Source organism: Bemisia tabaci, chromosome 7, assembly GCF_918797505.1.
Source record: "Bemisia tabaci chromosome 7, PGI_BMITA_v3".
Taxonomy (NCBI): Eukaryota; Metazoa; Arthropoda; class Insecta; order Hemiptera; family Aleyrodidae; genus Bemisia; species Bemisia tabaci.
The window spans coordinates 34800308-34815838 of record NC_092799.1 but is presented as its reverse complement, the minus strand read 5'-3'; the positions used below and the strand labels follow the sequence as shown (position 1 = coordinate 34815838).

The window sequence follows — 15531 nt, the reverse complement described above, 5'->3', positions numbered from 1 at the left end:
ATTAAATTATACAGAGAGGACACAACCCAACTTTTATACTTTAAATCCTTAGAGAAAATGTTTCATCATCAATGTCACTGAAGCACTAGTACATGTTTTCCTCATGAATTCGCACCAAACTCATGAAACTTTTAGTGTCAGGGTAAGTGTGGTCATAAACTTGGGCGCATTTCATTATTTCCGATTTTAAAGGAAGTTCACCTTTTTCTTCGTTCTTTCCCGATTTATTTGTAACTTATGAACGATGCAGATGAAAAGCAATAGAGAATACTTGAATGAACCATTGTCAATGTGTCATTGCATGTGCTTCGAACAATTACTGAAAGGACTTAATCTTTAGCTTAAAATGTTTTTTGGAGGCATGTAACATCTAAGAAATGAAAGAAACAAGTTTAATCTGAACGAAATTTATAATAATTGGTCAAATGATAGAAACGTATTTACATGGTGAAGCTGGAAAACTCGTTTTTCGAAGTAATAATTTAAAAAAAAAAAAACTTAAATGGAGCACTCCTCAAATACACGACTACGAAAATTAATGAACAGCAAATAAAAGTATAATAAACTAAATACTGATAACAGCAAATATAAAACTAATGCCAAGAAATGTTTATGATTGCATTGAGGCAACCTTTCGCTTGGTACGCTTAGTAATGAAACATAATAATACTTGGTAAAATGATGAGAACGCATTTACATGGTAAAACTGGAAAACCAGCTTTACAAAGAAAAAAAAAATTCCAAGAAGTTTTCATGCTAAGAAAATAGCCAACTTTGCTTGGTGTGGTAGGTACTAAAACGTAATATCAGTTGATTATAAGGCATGAACGCATTTACATGGTAAAACTGGAAAACCAGCTTTCCTAAAGATAAAAAAAAAACCTTGAGTGGTTTTCATATAAAAAAAATAAGCAGGTTGTTGACTAAAAAAAAACCAAAAAAATGAGTGCTTCTTATATGAAATAAATACTTATGGAGATTGATAACTACGGCTAATTTGTAACTGAGCTAGTGGCCGTGACTTTTTGTACTGGGGCTCTTGCATATTATCACTGCGACTGCCTTTGCTTAAGCTAGAGGTCCAAGTCGCGTACCTTGATATAAAGGAAGGATAAGGCAGTCTCAGAAAATCTGGAACTAATCAGGCATTTTCAAGGGTTTGATAATAACAATCGATTACTTAGCAGTTGTAGTTACTTTTTGTAATTTTGTGCTATGACTTATCAAAAACTATCTCTATATCAAACTTAGGGTAGAATGCAGACTATACCCGACTACAAGCTGACTAGTCGTGAGAACAGATTCCACGAGACGAAATTGCTAACAATTTTGAAGCACCGAACTTCTTACAAACTAACCACGAACATAAAACTACTCAGGCACATTTAATGAGGCTATTGCTACTGACTTTATGTAACATACAAAATTTTCAACACACTAATGGTAAATTATTATTATTATAACGGTAAATTAATAATAGGAGGCCTAATGAGCATGCAAAACTTGCGATGAAATAGTTTATTGGGCCTTTTCACTTTCTGCCAGGCCAACAAGAGTAGTAATTTGCCATTACTAAAAAGAATTCTTTGTCTCACCTGAAGAGACAATATATTTATTTTGGGAAAAATGATGGATTACATTGATAAAGTTGGCCTACTTCCAAACTGAACTGCTCAATAATGAGATCAGGATAAGTAGAGGAATGATACCAACGCTAGGACTCATCCAAACTAATTGCACATATTTATCTTAAAAAATAAAAAATAAATTTATCACTGTAACATTAGTTTCAGTCTTCTGTTAATTCAGTCAGATGCTTTACGCGATGAGGTAATTCAATATTGATAGGAACGCATTTACATGGTAAATCTGGAAAACCAGCTTTCCGAATGAGAAAAAAAACAACCTTTAGTGGTTCTCATGTAAGATATATAAGATAAATAAATAAATAAATACTGATGATATACAAACACTGTGGAAGTGCTAGTATCGGCAAAGGACAGACCTTGGTGGAAGTAAAATCACTAAAAGCTGTCAGAATCACTGTCATCACTAATCATTTCAAAATCATTTTCTTTATCTGGTAAGGAATTATGGTTAGTGTCATATTTTAGGTTGTTTGCAGAGGCGTACATATTCAAGAAGCGATCCATTTGCATATGATCACGCTTATGCATCTTGACTACAGTTTTCAGAACCTTCCTGCCATGAGCTTGCGATGCTTCTGTCGTCTTTTTATAATGCTGCAAAAGGTCACCGGTTGTTGCAGCTTTCGGTTTTAGAACTTTTTTCACAGTCTTAAAACGAGAGCGATTGGAAGAAAGGGGAGTGGTTGTAGAATTAGAGGATTGACTGGTGGAACCTGATAATGTGGCAGACATTTCAGAAGATACTGATCCACCACTGCTAAAACTTGCTAGAGTTGGGGGTGTTCCTACAGACATCGGACTGTTAATGTTAGGAGGAACTTGGCTCGCTGAAGCCAGAGGACTTGCTCGAGTCGGGGGGATTTCTGTAGACACCGGAGTGTTAACGCTAAGAGGAACTTGGCTTGTTGAAGCCAGGGAATCATGCAGGCATGTTGGTGCTGTTATTTGACTGCCTCCGAGGTATCTGTCCAAGAGATCGAAATATATCGGTTTCTTCATTTTACCCTCTCCAGTTTGAGGAGATAAGTACTTCATGTATTTATTTTTCAAATACCGGAATTTGTCATCACACTGCTTTCCAACAGTCTTTCCTTCTTTTGCAGGGACAGGAAAACCTCGTTCAGCCATGAGCGCAGCAACATCCATCCATATGTACCTCATCTTCTTGGCTTTACCGTTTATTTTGCGCTGAATTTCTGCGCACCCATATATGTGAATCAGGAGCTCCGTGGGGTTACTGACTAGTTCTGATTCGTACATTACGTTAATCTGACGCGTCCAATAGGAACCTTTTTCCTCATGCTCCTCTACCTGTGGGTTCGGCTCCAAGTCATCATGCATCAATTCTGAAATACGATTAAAAAAAAATTAAATAAATTTAGAGAAGAACCTTGCTTAATTGCACAAAAATTCTTTGGGAAAATATTGAGAGTTGCATTAAATTTTAGAATTGAGACAATTGCATGTGGTGTTTTGATTATAATATGCATTGCCAAGTTTAGGCAATAGAAAACAGTGATAATAGTTATTGTGAATGGTTATATTCTTTGAGAGACCTGCTGGACATATTGAGAAAAAATTCTACTTTTAACGTAAAACTGTTGAATGAAGACATGCAGTTATAAGTGATAATTCCACCCAATTCCAAGACTTTAGGTAAAATGGATAATGAAGTGATTAAGAAATACTGTTGATGCATTATTACAGTCATAGAATGTCATGTTAGACACATTGAAAGCTCCGTGATGTTGGTGAAGCACATGATTGCATTGCTGCGTGGAAGAACACAGATTTCACTGCCAAAAATGAAAGTTACCCGATTTTTTAAGAAAATTCTCTGAACGTGAGAGGAGCCTTGCTTTCTTATACGAACAGTTGTGCTTTATAACTGTATAAGTTGTTGCCATGGAACCTGCAGGAAATACTTTAAAGGTCTTAGACTTTATCAAATCTTACCTGCGTCAAAGTCATTGTCTTCATCATCATTGAATGACCATGGTACACCGTGATCTGAAACACAGGCATAGGTTACTTTAATTTACAATTTTAAAAGAAAATGCAGGTAGAGGGATTCTTTCCTTTCTTACACATTCTTCAGCATGATTATGTTTTTCCCATCATTGACCACACTACCTCATGGTAGAATGTTCAAGTAAATTGTAGAATAATTGACGATCCAAGTTATCAAAATGCATTTTGCATACATGGAAATTAATAGGTACATACCATATAACTCAATGCGATCTATTGCGTACTCAGGTGGTAGCGTTCCCATATTCACTTCAGACATGAGCAGCTCATTGGCAAACTGATATGCTCTTCCTATATCTGGAAAGAGAAAGAAAAAAAAAATATGAGTAAGTTCGGAGGGAATAACATTTAATAGCATAAGGGTAGCAAAACAAAATTTGAAAGAGTAAATAGAGCCTCTAATTGGTGTTCATTTATAAGAGGCCTATAAAAGGTTCAGATATGACAGCCGGTGGGATTCCTTTAAGGGTGATTGGCTGCAGCCTGATGGTTTGGACTCTGTGTTCGTACACCAGACAAAATACGATAATAGAATTAGCATTAGTTGATTAGTCAACGCTGCGAAATATCAGCGACTCGAGAGGTGCCTGTAAGCTTCTCATTGATTACACCCTTTATCAGCACTACAAGGAGCATGACTCTTGCTGCCAATCAAGTAAAGCCACTTTCTATCATCGTATCTTACCTGATCGACTACGAAAAAAATTCAACAATACCACATTACAGGAAAGCTCTCTCTGGCAACATGCTTCAAATTGGCGCAACGATGTAAGCCTACTGATTGCGAATTATACAGCCACTCATATGATCATTGTGACCTCATTGTATCGAATGAATTTGGGTCTGTTGAGATCCAAATCCCCTTCCGTAGGAAACAGGGAGGCCGAGACATGTTGGGTTATATTCATTACCCTCGGAACTCACATCACCCAAAAATAAGTTCCTCTTATGCATACAGATAATATAATATTCGGCACTCTGCTGTTCTGATAATTTATGAGGAAGAGATCCATTATGGATGTTTTAAAGTAAATGGGTGAGCAAAATGTCAAAAATTGGATGCAGGCTAGAGAAAATGCCTTTTGGACTTACCAGATTTACAAGCTACGAAATTCTCCAAGGCCAATGCTGCCTGCAAAAAGGAGCCATCCTGCATAAACACTTCCATCCTATATGGCTCCATCGTAATTTTAAGCTTTCAAAAATTTAAAAAGCGAAGTGCACTGAAAAGTCGAGGTACTGGCGGTCAATAACAATAATACGGCAATATGGCGGCCTACGGTCTGGTGTGGAAAAAGAAACACATGGGAACACAGAAAAAACGTGGTCTGAGGACGTTGCAGTTGATGTACAACATTTGTTGCTTCAGGGGTTCCCAAACTTTGCGCGCGAAAATAAGCTCCGCCCCTACAACACAAAACATTCTCGAACAAAATGCGATTGTTGCTTATTTTCGCAACATGTTGCGAGTGTTGCCTTCGAACAAAATACGACTCTAGTATACTAGTGCTAATTCGTTTAAATGGCGCACCAGCTCATCGATGTGTAGGCTTTTTGGGGGGGTCCATTTTTAAAATAAATTAAGCTGTGAAAACTGTATTTTATGCTTTTAACGTAATGCGCAGGTAGTTTCGATCGTTTGTCTATAAGAAAATTTCTTAGCGGTAGAGTAATTCTTATCGAAATTGATCGTTGAACTCGAATGAAGCCTAAAAAAAACGCGCTTGATGAGCTCAACAGTGAGCTCATTTTCGGGAAACAAAAATACGCGTTTACGGTTTCCTTGGTAACCTTTGTTTGCTATCAGCTGATGTTTTATTTCCATTTCCCAGCCAATTCGACGGAGTTTATACGTCCTTTCTTCATTAAATACATTTACTAACACCTGAGCGCTTTTCTAATACGACAGCATTAAAACTTTCCCGCTTATTTTTGAGCTCGCCCACTCGGGAGAGCTCTTTGCGATCGATTTCTTTTAGCATTGGTAGTGTCCGTGGCGACAAATGGATGGTTCTCGTTGCCGTCGGAGGAACGGCCAAAATCCCATTGATTTCAACGTTTGAAAGTTGAATTTTCGCGGGTTACAGTTTTCCTCCGTCGAACATTTCCGTTCCCTCATTCAACTGAGGATTAATTGTTCCTCGTTTGCTACACTAGAGAGCAGCACTTTCCGGTGACCGAGCAGACTTGACTCACACCAATACGAATTTGTTTGTGTATGTGATCACCTTAATTATTATATGTGTCAACTTATTATCAACTGTGTCAGATAGTAATCAGGGACACCATGCCCCATGTACATCCACTCATAAAATTTTTTGCTAATAATTGTTCTAGTCCATGTTTCCCTGTCATCTTTTCAATAAATTTCGTTGTACCATTCCTCTAGTAAATTTTGTCTTATCTCACTCTTATCTACCTGTTTTATTCATGATTCAGTTTATTTATTGCGGTGTGAAAAATTTGTCATGTTAATAGTTTCACGAAGGCGAGCTCTCCAACACAGTAGTGTTGGAACCAGCAGCTTGTTTCATTATGATGTCTGAATCTATTTCGGATATATTTGTAGACCTATGTCTAAAGTTTGTTTGTACCGGCCCCATACAACCCGCGGGGCACGTCTTTCTAGCGAGCGTCTAGTCAATTACATCCGGCGGGGGCATCTACGAGTCAGGCCAAAATCAATCTTGTAAAAATTAATGAGTGCCACGGTGACGAGACTCTTAGATTAAGTGCTGCAGATTCAAAGAGAACATTCTTCATTTGAAAGAAAAGAAAGAAAAAGGGGGAAATTGAAGTCATAACAACTATGCACTTTAAATATGTATCTAAACTTCAATAACTGCAGACAAGGAGCGTATTTTTCAAGCAGCTACCATCCGCAGAAAACAAAATAAGCGAGCGTAAATTGTTTAATAAATTAATATTGTTGGTCTATAGATTTGATTTCCGAATATTTTACATTCTGCAGATTTTTTCCTGAAAAAAATCAGAAAGAGAAAAAAACGCGTGGAGGTACCTCCACATAGAACTTGCTGACGGCTATTCTAAGTTTGTTTTTACGAATACTTTCAGGGCGGTTAGGAGCAAGGGAGCGAATGGCTGTACGGTCGTAACGCGGAGGTAAATTAATTGTTGTGCGATGATTACACACGAAACGAAATCAGATGGAAAGTATGACGGAGGGAGTGAGTATGCAGGTGCAGTCGGATGGAATTCGAGAACAGGGTAGAGGATGAGAAGGGGTGGGGGGGGGGGGTCAATGCATAATGGATGCCGTGAGCGGGTGCAATGCACGGCTTTAAGCTAGGTGCGACAATGAACCAACAAAACGATACAAATACAAGAATAATTCAATCTGCATCCGCCATTCAGCGCCCGTTCTAGATTGCGCAGGTTCCCAAATTTCGCAGGGAATTGACCCTATTTTAAACCCTTGGATTTGGGTCTGGAGTTTGCAGCATGCGCGACCAGCCACACACTCAGCTGTGGACCCAATATTAGATTCCCTTTATAAAGAGAGTTAAGACAACGCGGCTCACGGATATCACAAACGGGAATAAAGATAACACAAATTGAACGTTTTTTGAGATCTTTGATTAACTATTCCCGAATTCCTGTCTCCGTTCCTTATTCTCTTATTCCGTTTGTTCCGTGCCGTTCCCTCAATTCCCCCGTCCATTCCAGTTTATAAACTTTGCAATTGATGCAAATGTAATCTTTATCCCCGTTTGTGACAACGTGGAGCACCGGAAAAAAGACACATTGGATCTAGAGTCCAGACTCTTAAAAACATCGACAAGAAAAAATTCTCTTGATTCAATCAGATTTAAGCTTAAATCAAGAACCAAGCCTCTTGATTTGAGCGTATTTCCTTTTGATTTAAGCTTAAATCTGATTAAATCAAGAGTCCTTTTTCTGGTCAATGTTTTCAAGGGTCTGGACTCTAGATCCAATGTGTTTTTTTTTTTTTTCCAGTGAGGCCTAAAATACGGGAACCTATCAGAAATGGATTCGTATTGTCTTTACTCTCAGTATAAAGGGACTCTGTCCAAGATATGATTGAACGCTGTTGGTGCGATTATCAGGAGTTTTTTGACGTTCCATTGATGCTGTGCTAAGAATGTTTTGAAGACCCTGCGAAAGATTTTTTGGGTATCTGAAACACTGAGCTTAGTCCTAAAATTTTAGGAGACGGAACCCACCATTTTTCCGAGTTACACTCTTTTCGAAAACATCGTATTTAGGGTGTGTAAGTGTTTTTTCAAGTTTTCACTATCGTTACATCCAGCAATGTGCGTTTCAGCCATCACGATCATGGCATCGACGAACGGGGGTGTGTGAACCCCATTCTCATTGACCTCTCTTTGGCGCAAATCTTGTCTCGCCACCGATAGAGTAGAACGCAACAGAATGGTGCCTGATTAAAGTAAATTGATTCCAGCATGAGTAAACGATGTCAGGTCAGGGCCCTGCACACACGTAATCGTTATGCGATTGACTGTGCTTGGTGATTATTAGCTCCCGAAAACAACTGTCACTGAGTACCAAAACCGTCATCACCGGAATCCGGGCTATTCCTAGTCAAGACACGGTGATTTCATTTGTTCTGCGAATCATCGATCAAAAATTGAATTTTTGTGATACTAGTTTCAAATTCAAACGTAGAAAAAATTGATAAAAGCGATGACTAATACACTCGCATTTCTCTGCAATGGGAGAAAAAATGGGTTTACAGGTCTGAAGAAAAGACTAAATCAATATCTAATTCAGCAACTAGCTTATATTTGACTATTTCGTCTGCTCAACTTTACTGCTAAGTTCGTCGCTGTCAATTGAGTATTTTTGAGGAGGCTTGCGCAGGGAACCTCTGGTCCCTCCAATTGCTGTTGCAGGAAATTGCCGACTTGCAAATGAGTATCTGAAAAAAAGTAACAATTATGCACCTGAACTGTACTTTCCTTGCCAGATTTTATGCGAGCTTTCGCTTATTTTGCATTGTTCCGCCGCACACTGGACCGAATCAACAGGAGAGTCGGACAAAATTTGGAAACTTTGAGAGGTTATATTTTCGAAAATATGAGACAAAAAACGTTTAAGAGTGGTTCCATTGGTTTTATCGTGAAATTTCCTTTAAGAGACACCCCTTGAAATTGAATTTGTGACGGAATAAACATCTAAATTTAAAACTTCAGCCAAAAATCTTATGTCCGACCTCTCCTTCTCTCGTTCCACTGTGCGTCGGGGCCAACGTGGCAAAGATACGTCACACGGCAAAGGAGTAGTTCTCGCTTGGCTGAATTTCTAATGACTACCTGCGTGGGGAATAACGAGAAAAGTTTCAGTTGTTATGAGCGTTTCTAATGGAGGGGTTTTGCATTACCTCAGACGTAGCTGACATGAATTGTGTGCGAGCATTGAAAGGTAAGCTTCGAACGGAAGTGTTACATTTTTACAACGGAAGTCGGAATGCAGGAGGAAATTAATTCTTTAGGGTTCTCGCGGCGGAAATGCGCCTCAGAACTTGACGAAAGTCTTTAATTTTTACTGATTTGCAGCTTCAAAAGATTTCGTTGGCATTGGTGGTTTAAAAAGAATATACAAACATTCCCGTTCGAGTGTTGCGCAACGTCACTAAAGTTTTTACAAAAAAAAAAATCAGGAGAAAATAACGTTTCATTCTTTCTAACTCTAAAAACTACAAAATATAGTTGGCTACAATAAAAATAGATACAGACAAAACCGAATAAAATCTGGCATCTTTCTTAAAACTGTGATCCTTTTAAATTTCTGTAGGTAGAATAGCTGTACCAATAGCTCATCCCTTCTTTGTATCGATTATGTATAAAAATAGACACGATAAAAAATATTAAAAAAACTATATAAGGCGAACGCTTTCTTCGGCTCGTCACAAAATCGGAAGTTTTTTGCGGATTAATGCTACAACAATGTATTTTTGAGACGGTAAAAGTTACTTTCAGAAATCAATGCTCAGATTTGCCTAATGATGACTCACGATACAAGGAGTTGAGCACTTATTTTAGTAAACTTGATCTACCGTGCAAAAACTCGCTCATCACCAAAGTGCCTTGACCGACATTCAACAGTCATCATTTAGGGAATTTTATGCTGAAAAGTTGCTCAACAATAATCATTAGACAAAAAAAAGCGTTGCACGGTAAGCCTAACTTTTGTCTTACTCGATTATTGCTTAAATTGCTAGTGCAGGGTCTCTAAAATGGACGTATTTATGCTAAAAGGAACTATGTGCATAGGGTTTGCGTGTAACATGGTTCCTTTTAGTGTAAATATGTCCAAATTTATACCTCTGGATTCATGTTATCGAAACGTCAAGTTGGCAACGGAGTGATGTTTATAGTTTTTTTAAGACACGTCGTGACGTGTTGACAGGTCGGCGATTTCCCCAGAGTAGTCCTCAGGGGGAAAATGGCGACGCTGAGTTTTGGAGACTTGGCGCGTTACATTACGTTGCGTCGTGGAAGGCGGCGGCGTGATGCGTACTTTCGTGCTAAGGAAGAACGACGTATGAGTTTCCGGTACTTGCCAAAACTTCTATAATGAAATGCAGTTTTTCAGGAGACTTGTGAATATTTGTCTTCCAATGTTTAATAGAATATCGTTTGGAATTCAATCTAAAGTAACTGAGAATTGTGGAGATCAAAATTCAAAACTTCTCTAAAAAATAGACAACCTATTGCGGGAAATTTGGCAAAATTGAGAGTTCATACTGCGGTTTTCCTCAACACGGCAGTTAAAACAAAGTTTCTCTCTACTCCGAGATCATATCGTGAGGATTACACAATGATTAAAGATACGTGTAAATACAGCCTCCTGCCTCATCCGAAACGCTCAATATTAGTCCATTGGAATTCATTTTGCGAAAAGAATCACTGTTTTTGGCATCACCAATAAAATCACCTATCTGCAGGTAGAGACAGTGTTAGAAACTCACTGGCGCCAACGCGTCAAATGCGCCTAAAAAATCGGTCATGGCGCTTAAAAAATGAAGGCTCTGCGACAACGTGGCCCCTAAAAATTCCCCCCCCCCCCAATAAAAAAAATCCTAATTTTTCAAAATTTCCACCAAGTTACAGTTATACTAGTTCTGTTACTAAAACTTCTTGTGTCTAACTTTTCACTAAATTTGCCGTGATATATAGGCAAAAAGTCAATCTGGCCCCTAAAAATCTTCCGCGGCCCCCAAAAATCGAGCTTGATGCGCCACATGGCTCCTGAAACTCAAAAATGAGTTCCGAACACTGAAGATGAATAACGCATATTATGTTTATTTCCGAAATGAGCCAGCAAAGGTGGGTTTTGATTAAAATGTGTGGTCCAATCATACCTGTCCGATCTCTTTGTCTGACCGGAGCGATTTGGCAACACTGGAACGCTTGAAGCGTCAAGGACATTATGTTTGAAAATTTGATTACCACAAACAAGAGAGCACACCGCAGTGCCAGGACCGGAGCCAGAAGCTGACGAGGAATGGCGCAATTCCCCTGAAATGCGTTTACCAGCGCTCCGTCTTGTCCGTAAAGCGAATTTTTATGCTCCGCTCTTCGACCCTGCCCGCCGTCCGAAAACACGCGGAATTATTAGCGCGGATTTCGGAAGCGCTCTCGTAAACGCGACGTCCGCACTTTTCAGGCCACCGTGCTGAGGAAAAACGCCGTATGAACCTCCAGGCGTTGCCAAATTTTCTTCGATAAAACACAAATTCCCTCACTGATAAAAAAATCTCGGTGTATTTACTAAGAAAAGGGTAAAATTACCAAGAATTCAGGGTTCTATTTGATCCCAGTTTTTTCTTGGTAAAATTACCATTTATGGAATTGGTAATTTTACCGAGAAATCTCAGTAAAATCGTTGAACTTTCTTGGTGCTTTTACTGGACCTTGGTAAAAATGCCAATATTTTTATCGACTGTGGTAAAATTACCGGGATAAAATGGCAAAGTTACCGGGAATTGATTACCAACAAAAGTGGTATTCTTACCTGAGAAAAACAGTAAAAATACCGTTTTTTAGGTAAGCTTACCAGTCTGTCTTGGTAAGATTACCAATAATTGGTATAAAAAGTGAATTGGTAAAGGTACCAACGGACCTTGGTAAAAACGCCGAGAATTTTTTTTCAGTGTGGTAAACTTATGGATATTTTTCTTCCAATTTTTCATTGAGTTTTGTTAGTATTTTGGTCTAAAGTTCCTGAAAATCTCAAGGAAAAATATTCATAACCTCCCTCAATAATAAACATTTTTTGAAAAATTTGGCAACTCTCAAATGCTCATACGGCGTTCTTCCTTAGCACGGCAGCGTGGATGAGAGAGCCCCAACTTCTGCGTCCGCGATATTACTTTCATGTTTACAGGAGCTCGATAATTTTCGTGGCTAATTGGGATTCAAGTCGGTCGGTCCTGATTTTCTGTCCTTATTTTTGCGACAATACGTGCACTGTCGTTTACCTCGTTCCAATTAAAATGGAGTTCGTGGTTATTCTCTGGATGTACCGATTTCACGAGGGAATGATTACGTTCTCGCCAGTGGCGTGGCGTGCTTTGCGATGTATCGATTGATCTGCCATTTAAACCTATGCAAAGGATCGATAAACAGGGCGTTAGCAACGAAAACATTAATAATCGATTCTTTACCATAGCTTCAAATAGGAATATATCGATAATCGCACTGTTTCGCGCAAGAGGGGGGACGAACGTTTCACGGGAACGTCAATAGCCGGGACCGGGAAAGTTTAATCGTAATTGGACTACATTTTGCAATAAGGAACCACTATTTCTCGCTCGTTTCAGAAACAATATAAATGCCATTGGTTTCCCTATGCAGAAAGGTGATTTTATAGAATAGCCAAAGATAGTGGTTCCTTCTTGCAAAATGCAATCTAATTATTAGGAATGCTCCTGAGAATATCCCCCATTGATCTTTAGAGTATGAGCAACTGCTGCGAATGTGTGCATGTCTGTGTGAATTATTATAGAAATTTCCTAAAAATGTATATTTTAGCCGGGAGTCCCGGAATATAATTTTTTTTCTTGATCCTACCGCAAGATAAAGCAATTTCTTTCTTAAATTTGTTTCATTTTCGTCATGCTCTAAAAAAAAAAATTTACAGTGCCCGCGAGAACGATCTTTGATCGATCAATTAAAGTACCTGACTTTTGAGACATTTACCATAAGGCTGCATTATATATCTGGAAAACTTTCTGCCGAAAACTTTTCCGCACAGTCAATAAGCATATTAATTCCTATAAATATTTCCGATAACGTCCCGTAAAGCGCACTATTTGGCGACTCAGCAGCAATTCTACACTGCTCACTTGAATTTGTTATTGTTAACGGAATGTACATGCAGCAATCACAGCATAGACATCCCTTGCCGATAAATAGTTAGAGCAGGCGGCATGGTGTTTACGAAAACCAGAGCGCCTTCAATTTTTTGAGTATGCAACACGGGCATCCCTTGGGCACGAATAGTTGTATGCGGACGCCGTGTGTACAAAAGTCAAGGCGTCCTTTCTACTGTTTATATTAACGACTGGTATTGAACTGTCACGATCGTTCACGACACGTGGCGTTTGCAGTTTTTCAGCTCCATGGAATTTAGGTTTTTATAGCAGTTTTAAGCCAGTATTCCGAAAAAGTAAAACTCCTAATGATCTTTTGGTGGAAATGCGTATACTTGCGCATGCGTATACTTATCTTCCTGTATGCCTCACTTGATTCTGTATGTGTATTATAAAAGTAGAAATTTCTAATTTTTCCTTCGATTTTTTTCTGATATAATTTATTCAGATAAATTTGCATGATATATTACCTTGCTGGTTAACTATCTGTAAGTAACTGCGTTGTTAAATTATTGTGCAACATGCGGAAAAACAATAAACAAAAATATTCCGAATTGAAATTCGCAAAAATTGCGTAGAGACTTAATTGGTTGAGAGTTTTAGTAAAAAAATTATTTACTGTTTTAAAATATAATTTTGAAGTCCAATCATACTGCAAAAGATTGATATGAATGAACCGAAGTCAACCGTCAAATGCTTTGAAATAAGAGAGGACGCGCGAGCTGCGTATATTCGCTAATAAAAATATGCAACTGTTTATGATACAAACTTGGCCCAAACTCATTCAGTATTTTAAACTAATTTTCAGTCAAGTTTTAGATATAACGCCATGAAGTTCAATATCACATTTCTAGTAAATAAGTGAGATTATAGTGCTTTGCAAATATATTATAGTGTTATATTATTGAATCGAGTGTTGAATTGAACAGTGTTATATTATAGTGTATTATAGTGTTATAGTATTTAATTATTATAGTGTTATATTATTTAATTATTATAGTGTTATATTATTTAATTATTATAGTGTTATATTATTGATTATAGTGCGCTGAATGTGTTAGTTGTGCACATGAGATACAGCCAATTCGGAGGACTTTGCTATTTTAAAATCGCACAATAACCACACCGAGCTCATGAAAAAATTTCAAATACACTCTAAAATGCACAATTTGCATAGTCCTGTTTCACGCATTTTCATGTTTATGCGTCAGTGGTGTCACTTTCTCTGTGACTGGCACGCTCGCAGTTTTGCCATTAGAGAAATATTTTTAAAAAAAATTACTGAGCCAACATGAATAAACAATCCCGCAATTTATTATCAATCCATCTCAAACAGTTTTACAAATTATTTATTCCCTTTTTTTCTAAATAAATTGCTGCTTTTACAGCGCTCTCCTTTTTTCTAAACGAGGAGGAAGCTAATCAATGCTTTAGACTCCTAAAATCCTAAATGACATGACCTGATCACAGTTTGCGAGTTCATTCTTTTTTCCATTAAAATGAATGTTTCTACGTCGCTCTCAAGGCTGAACGCAATTACCCGGGACAAAAAAAAAAAAAAAAAAAAAAAAAAAAAAAAAAAAAAATTGCCGTGGACGAGATAAATTTTGAAATTCATAAAAAGTAAAGCGCAAATTGCGAGTTTAGGGCTGTACTTTAAAAATTTCCGATTCGTTCAAACTGATTTTGTTGCAATTTTATTTGTTAAAAATACACTCATAACAAATACAAATGTTACAATAGTTTGCATACAAATTGCATCTCACGTGTGCAACAGATCAATTCAATCCGATGCATCAAATTATCAACTTCGGATTATAGACGTGGAAAAAAATACTTGACGTCAGTTTGTCAACCTCGGCGGAGGGACTTACTTTGATCGGGCTACAAATGCAGAGGATTATCAACCAACAGCCAAAATCCACGAGAGCTTAAATATCATCAGCACCAGGGATCAGCCGAATACAAATAAAAGCAGAGTTCGGGGGTGAATGGCAAATGGCGAGGGGGATGAAGGGGAGTCCGAGAAATCAGGCGACGAAACGATAAAAACAAATAGGGGTGGGTGTAGTTCGAAACGACCACTTCTTGTTCGTCGGAGCGCCGTGGAAAGTGGCCGATACAATCCCGTTGCCAGTTTGACCGCATTAGTGATCACTGCATCGGGTGCCTCGGAGCTGAGAGAAGAAAAAGGAGAAGCGGCATCGGGTATGCTGCACTTAAGGGATGCAGCCAGCTGAGTAGACTTTTCACGGTTAAAGTGCATGAAAATCACGTTGAGCGCATTAGAGAAACCTTGAGTCCACTCTTTGAAGAAGATTTTGAGCTATCCGTCTCAAGGATTTTCAAAAGTACGAGTGTATCCGTAGGCACTTATTTCTAAGTCACGGTAAATCAGATTCGTCGTGAAAGAAATCTGTGAGAAGACCTAACCTAAAACAACAAACTCTCGCAAATTTTTCTCAACGTTTG

At 38.3% G+C, this 15531-nt stretch overlaps 2 protein-coding genes across 3 annotated transcripts in view; both read right to left on the bottom strand.

Moving 5' to 3' along the window:
- Positions 1-15531, bottom strand: part of LOC109032141 (neuroligin-4, X-linked) — a 552408-nt gene that overhangs the window by 365833 nt on the left and 171044 nt on the right. The window lies entirely within an intron of this gene.
- Positions 403-5094, bottom strand: LOC140225104 (uncharacterized). The gene is made up of 4 exons (XM_072302672.1): positions 4773-5094; positions 3876-3977; positions 3606-3659; positions 403-2995 (listed from the first exon to the last, which is right to left on the bottom strand). Exons 1-4 carry the CDS (start codon positions 4861-4863, stop codon positions 2025-2027), a joined length of 1218 nt encoding a protein of 405 aa, XP_072158773.1. The 5' UTR covers positions 4864-5094; the 3' UTR covers positions 403-2024.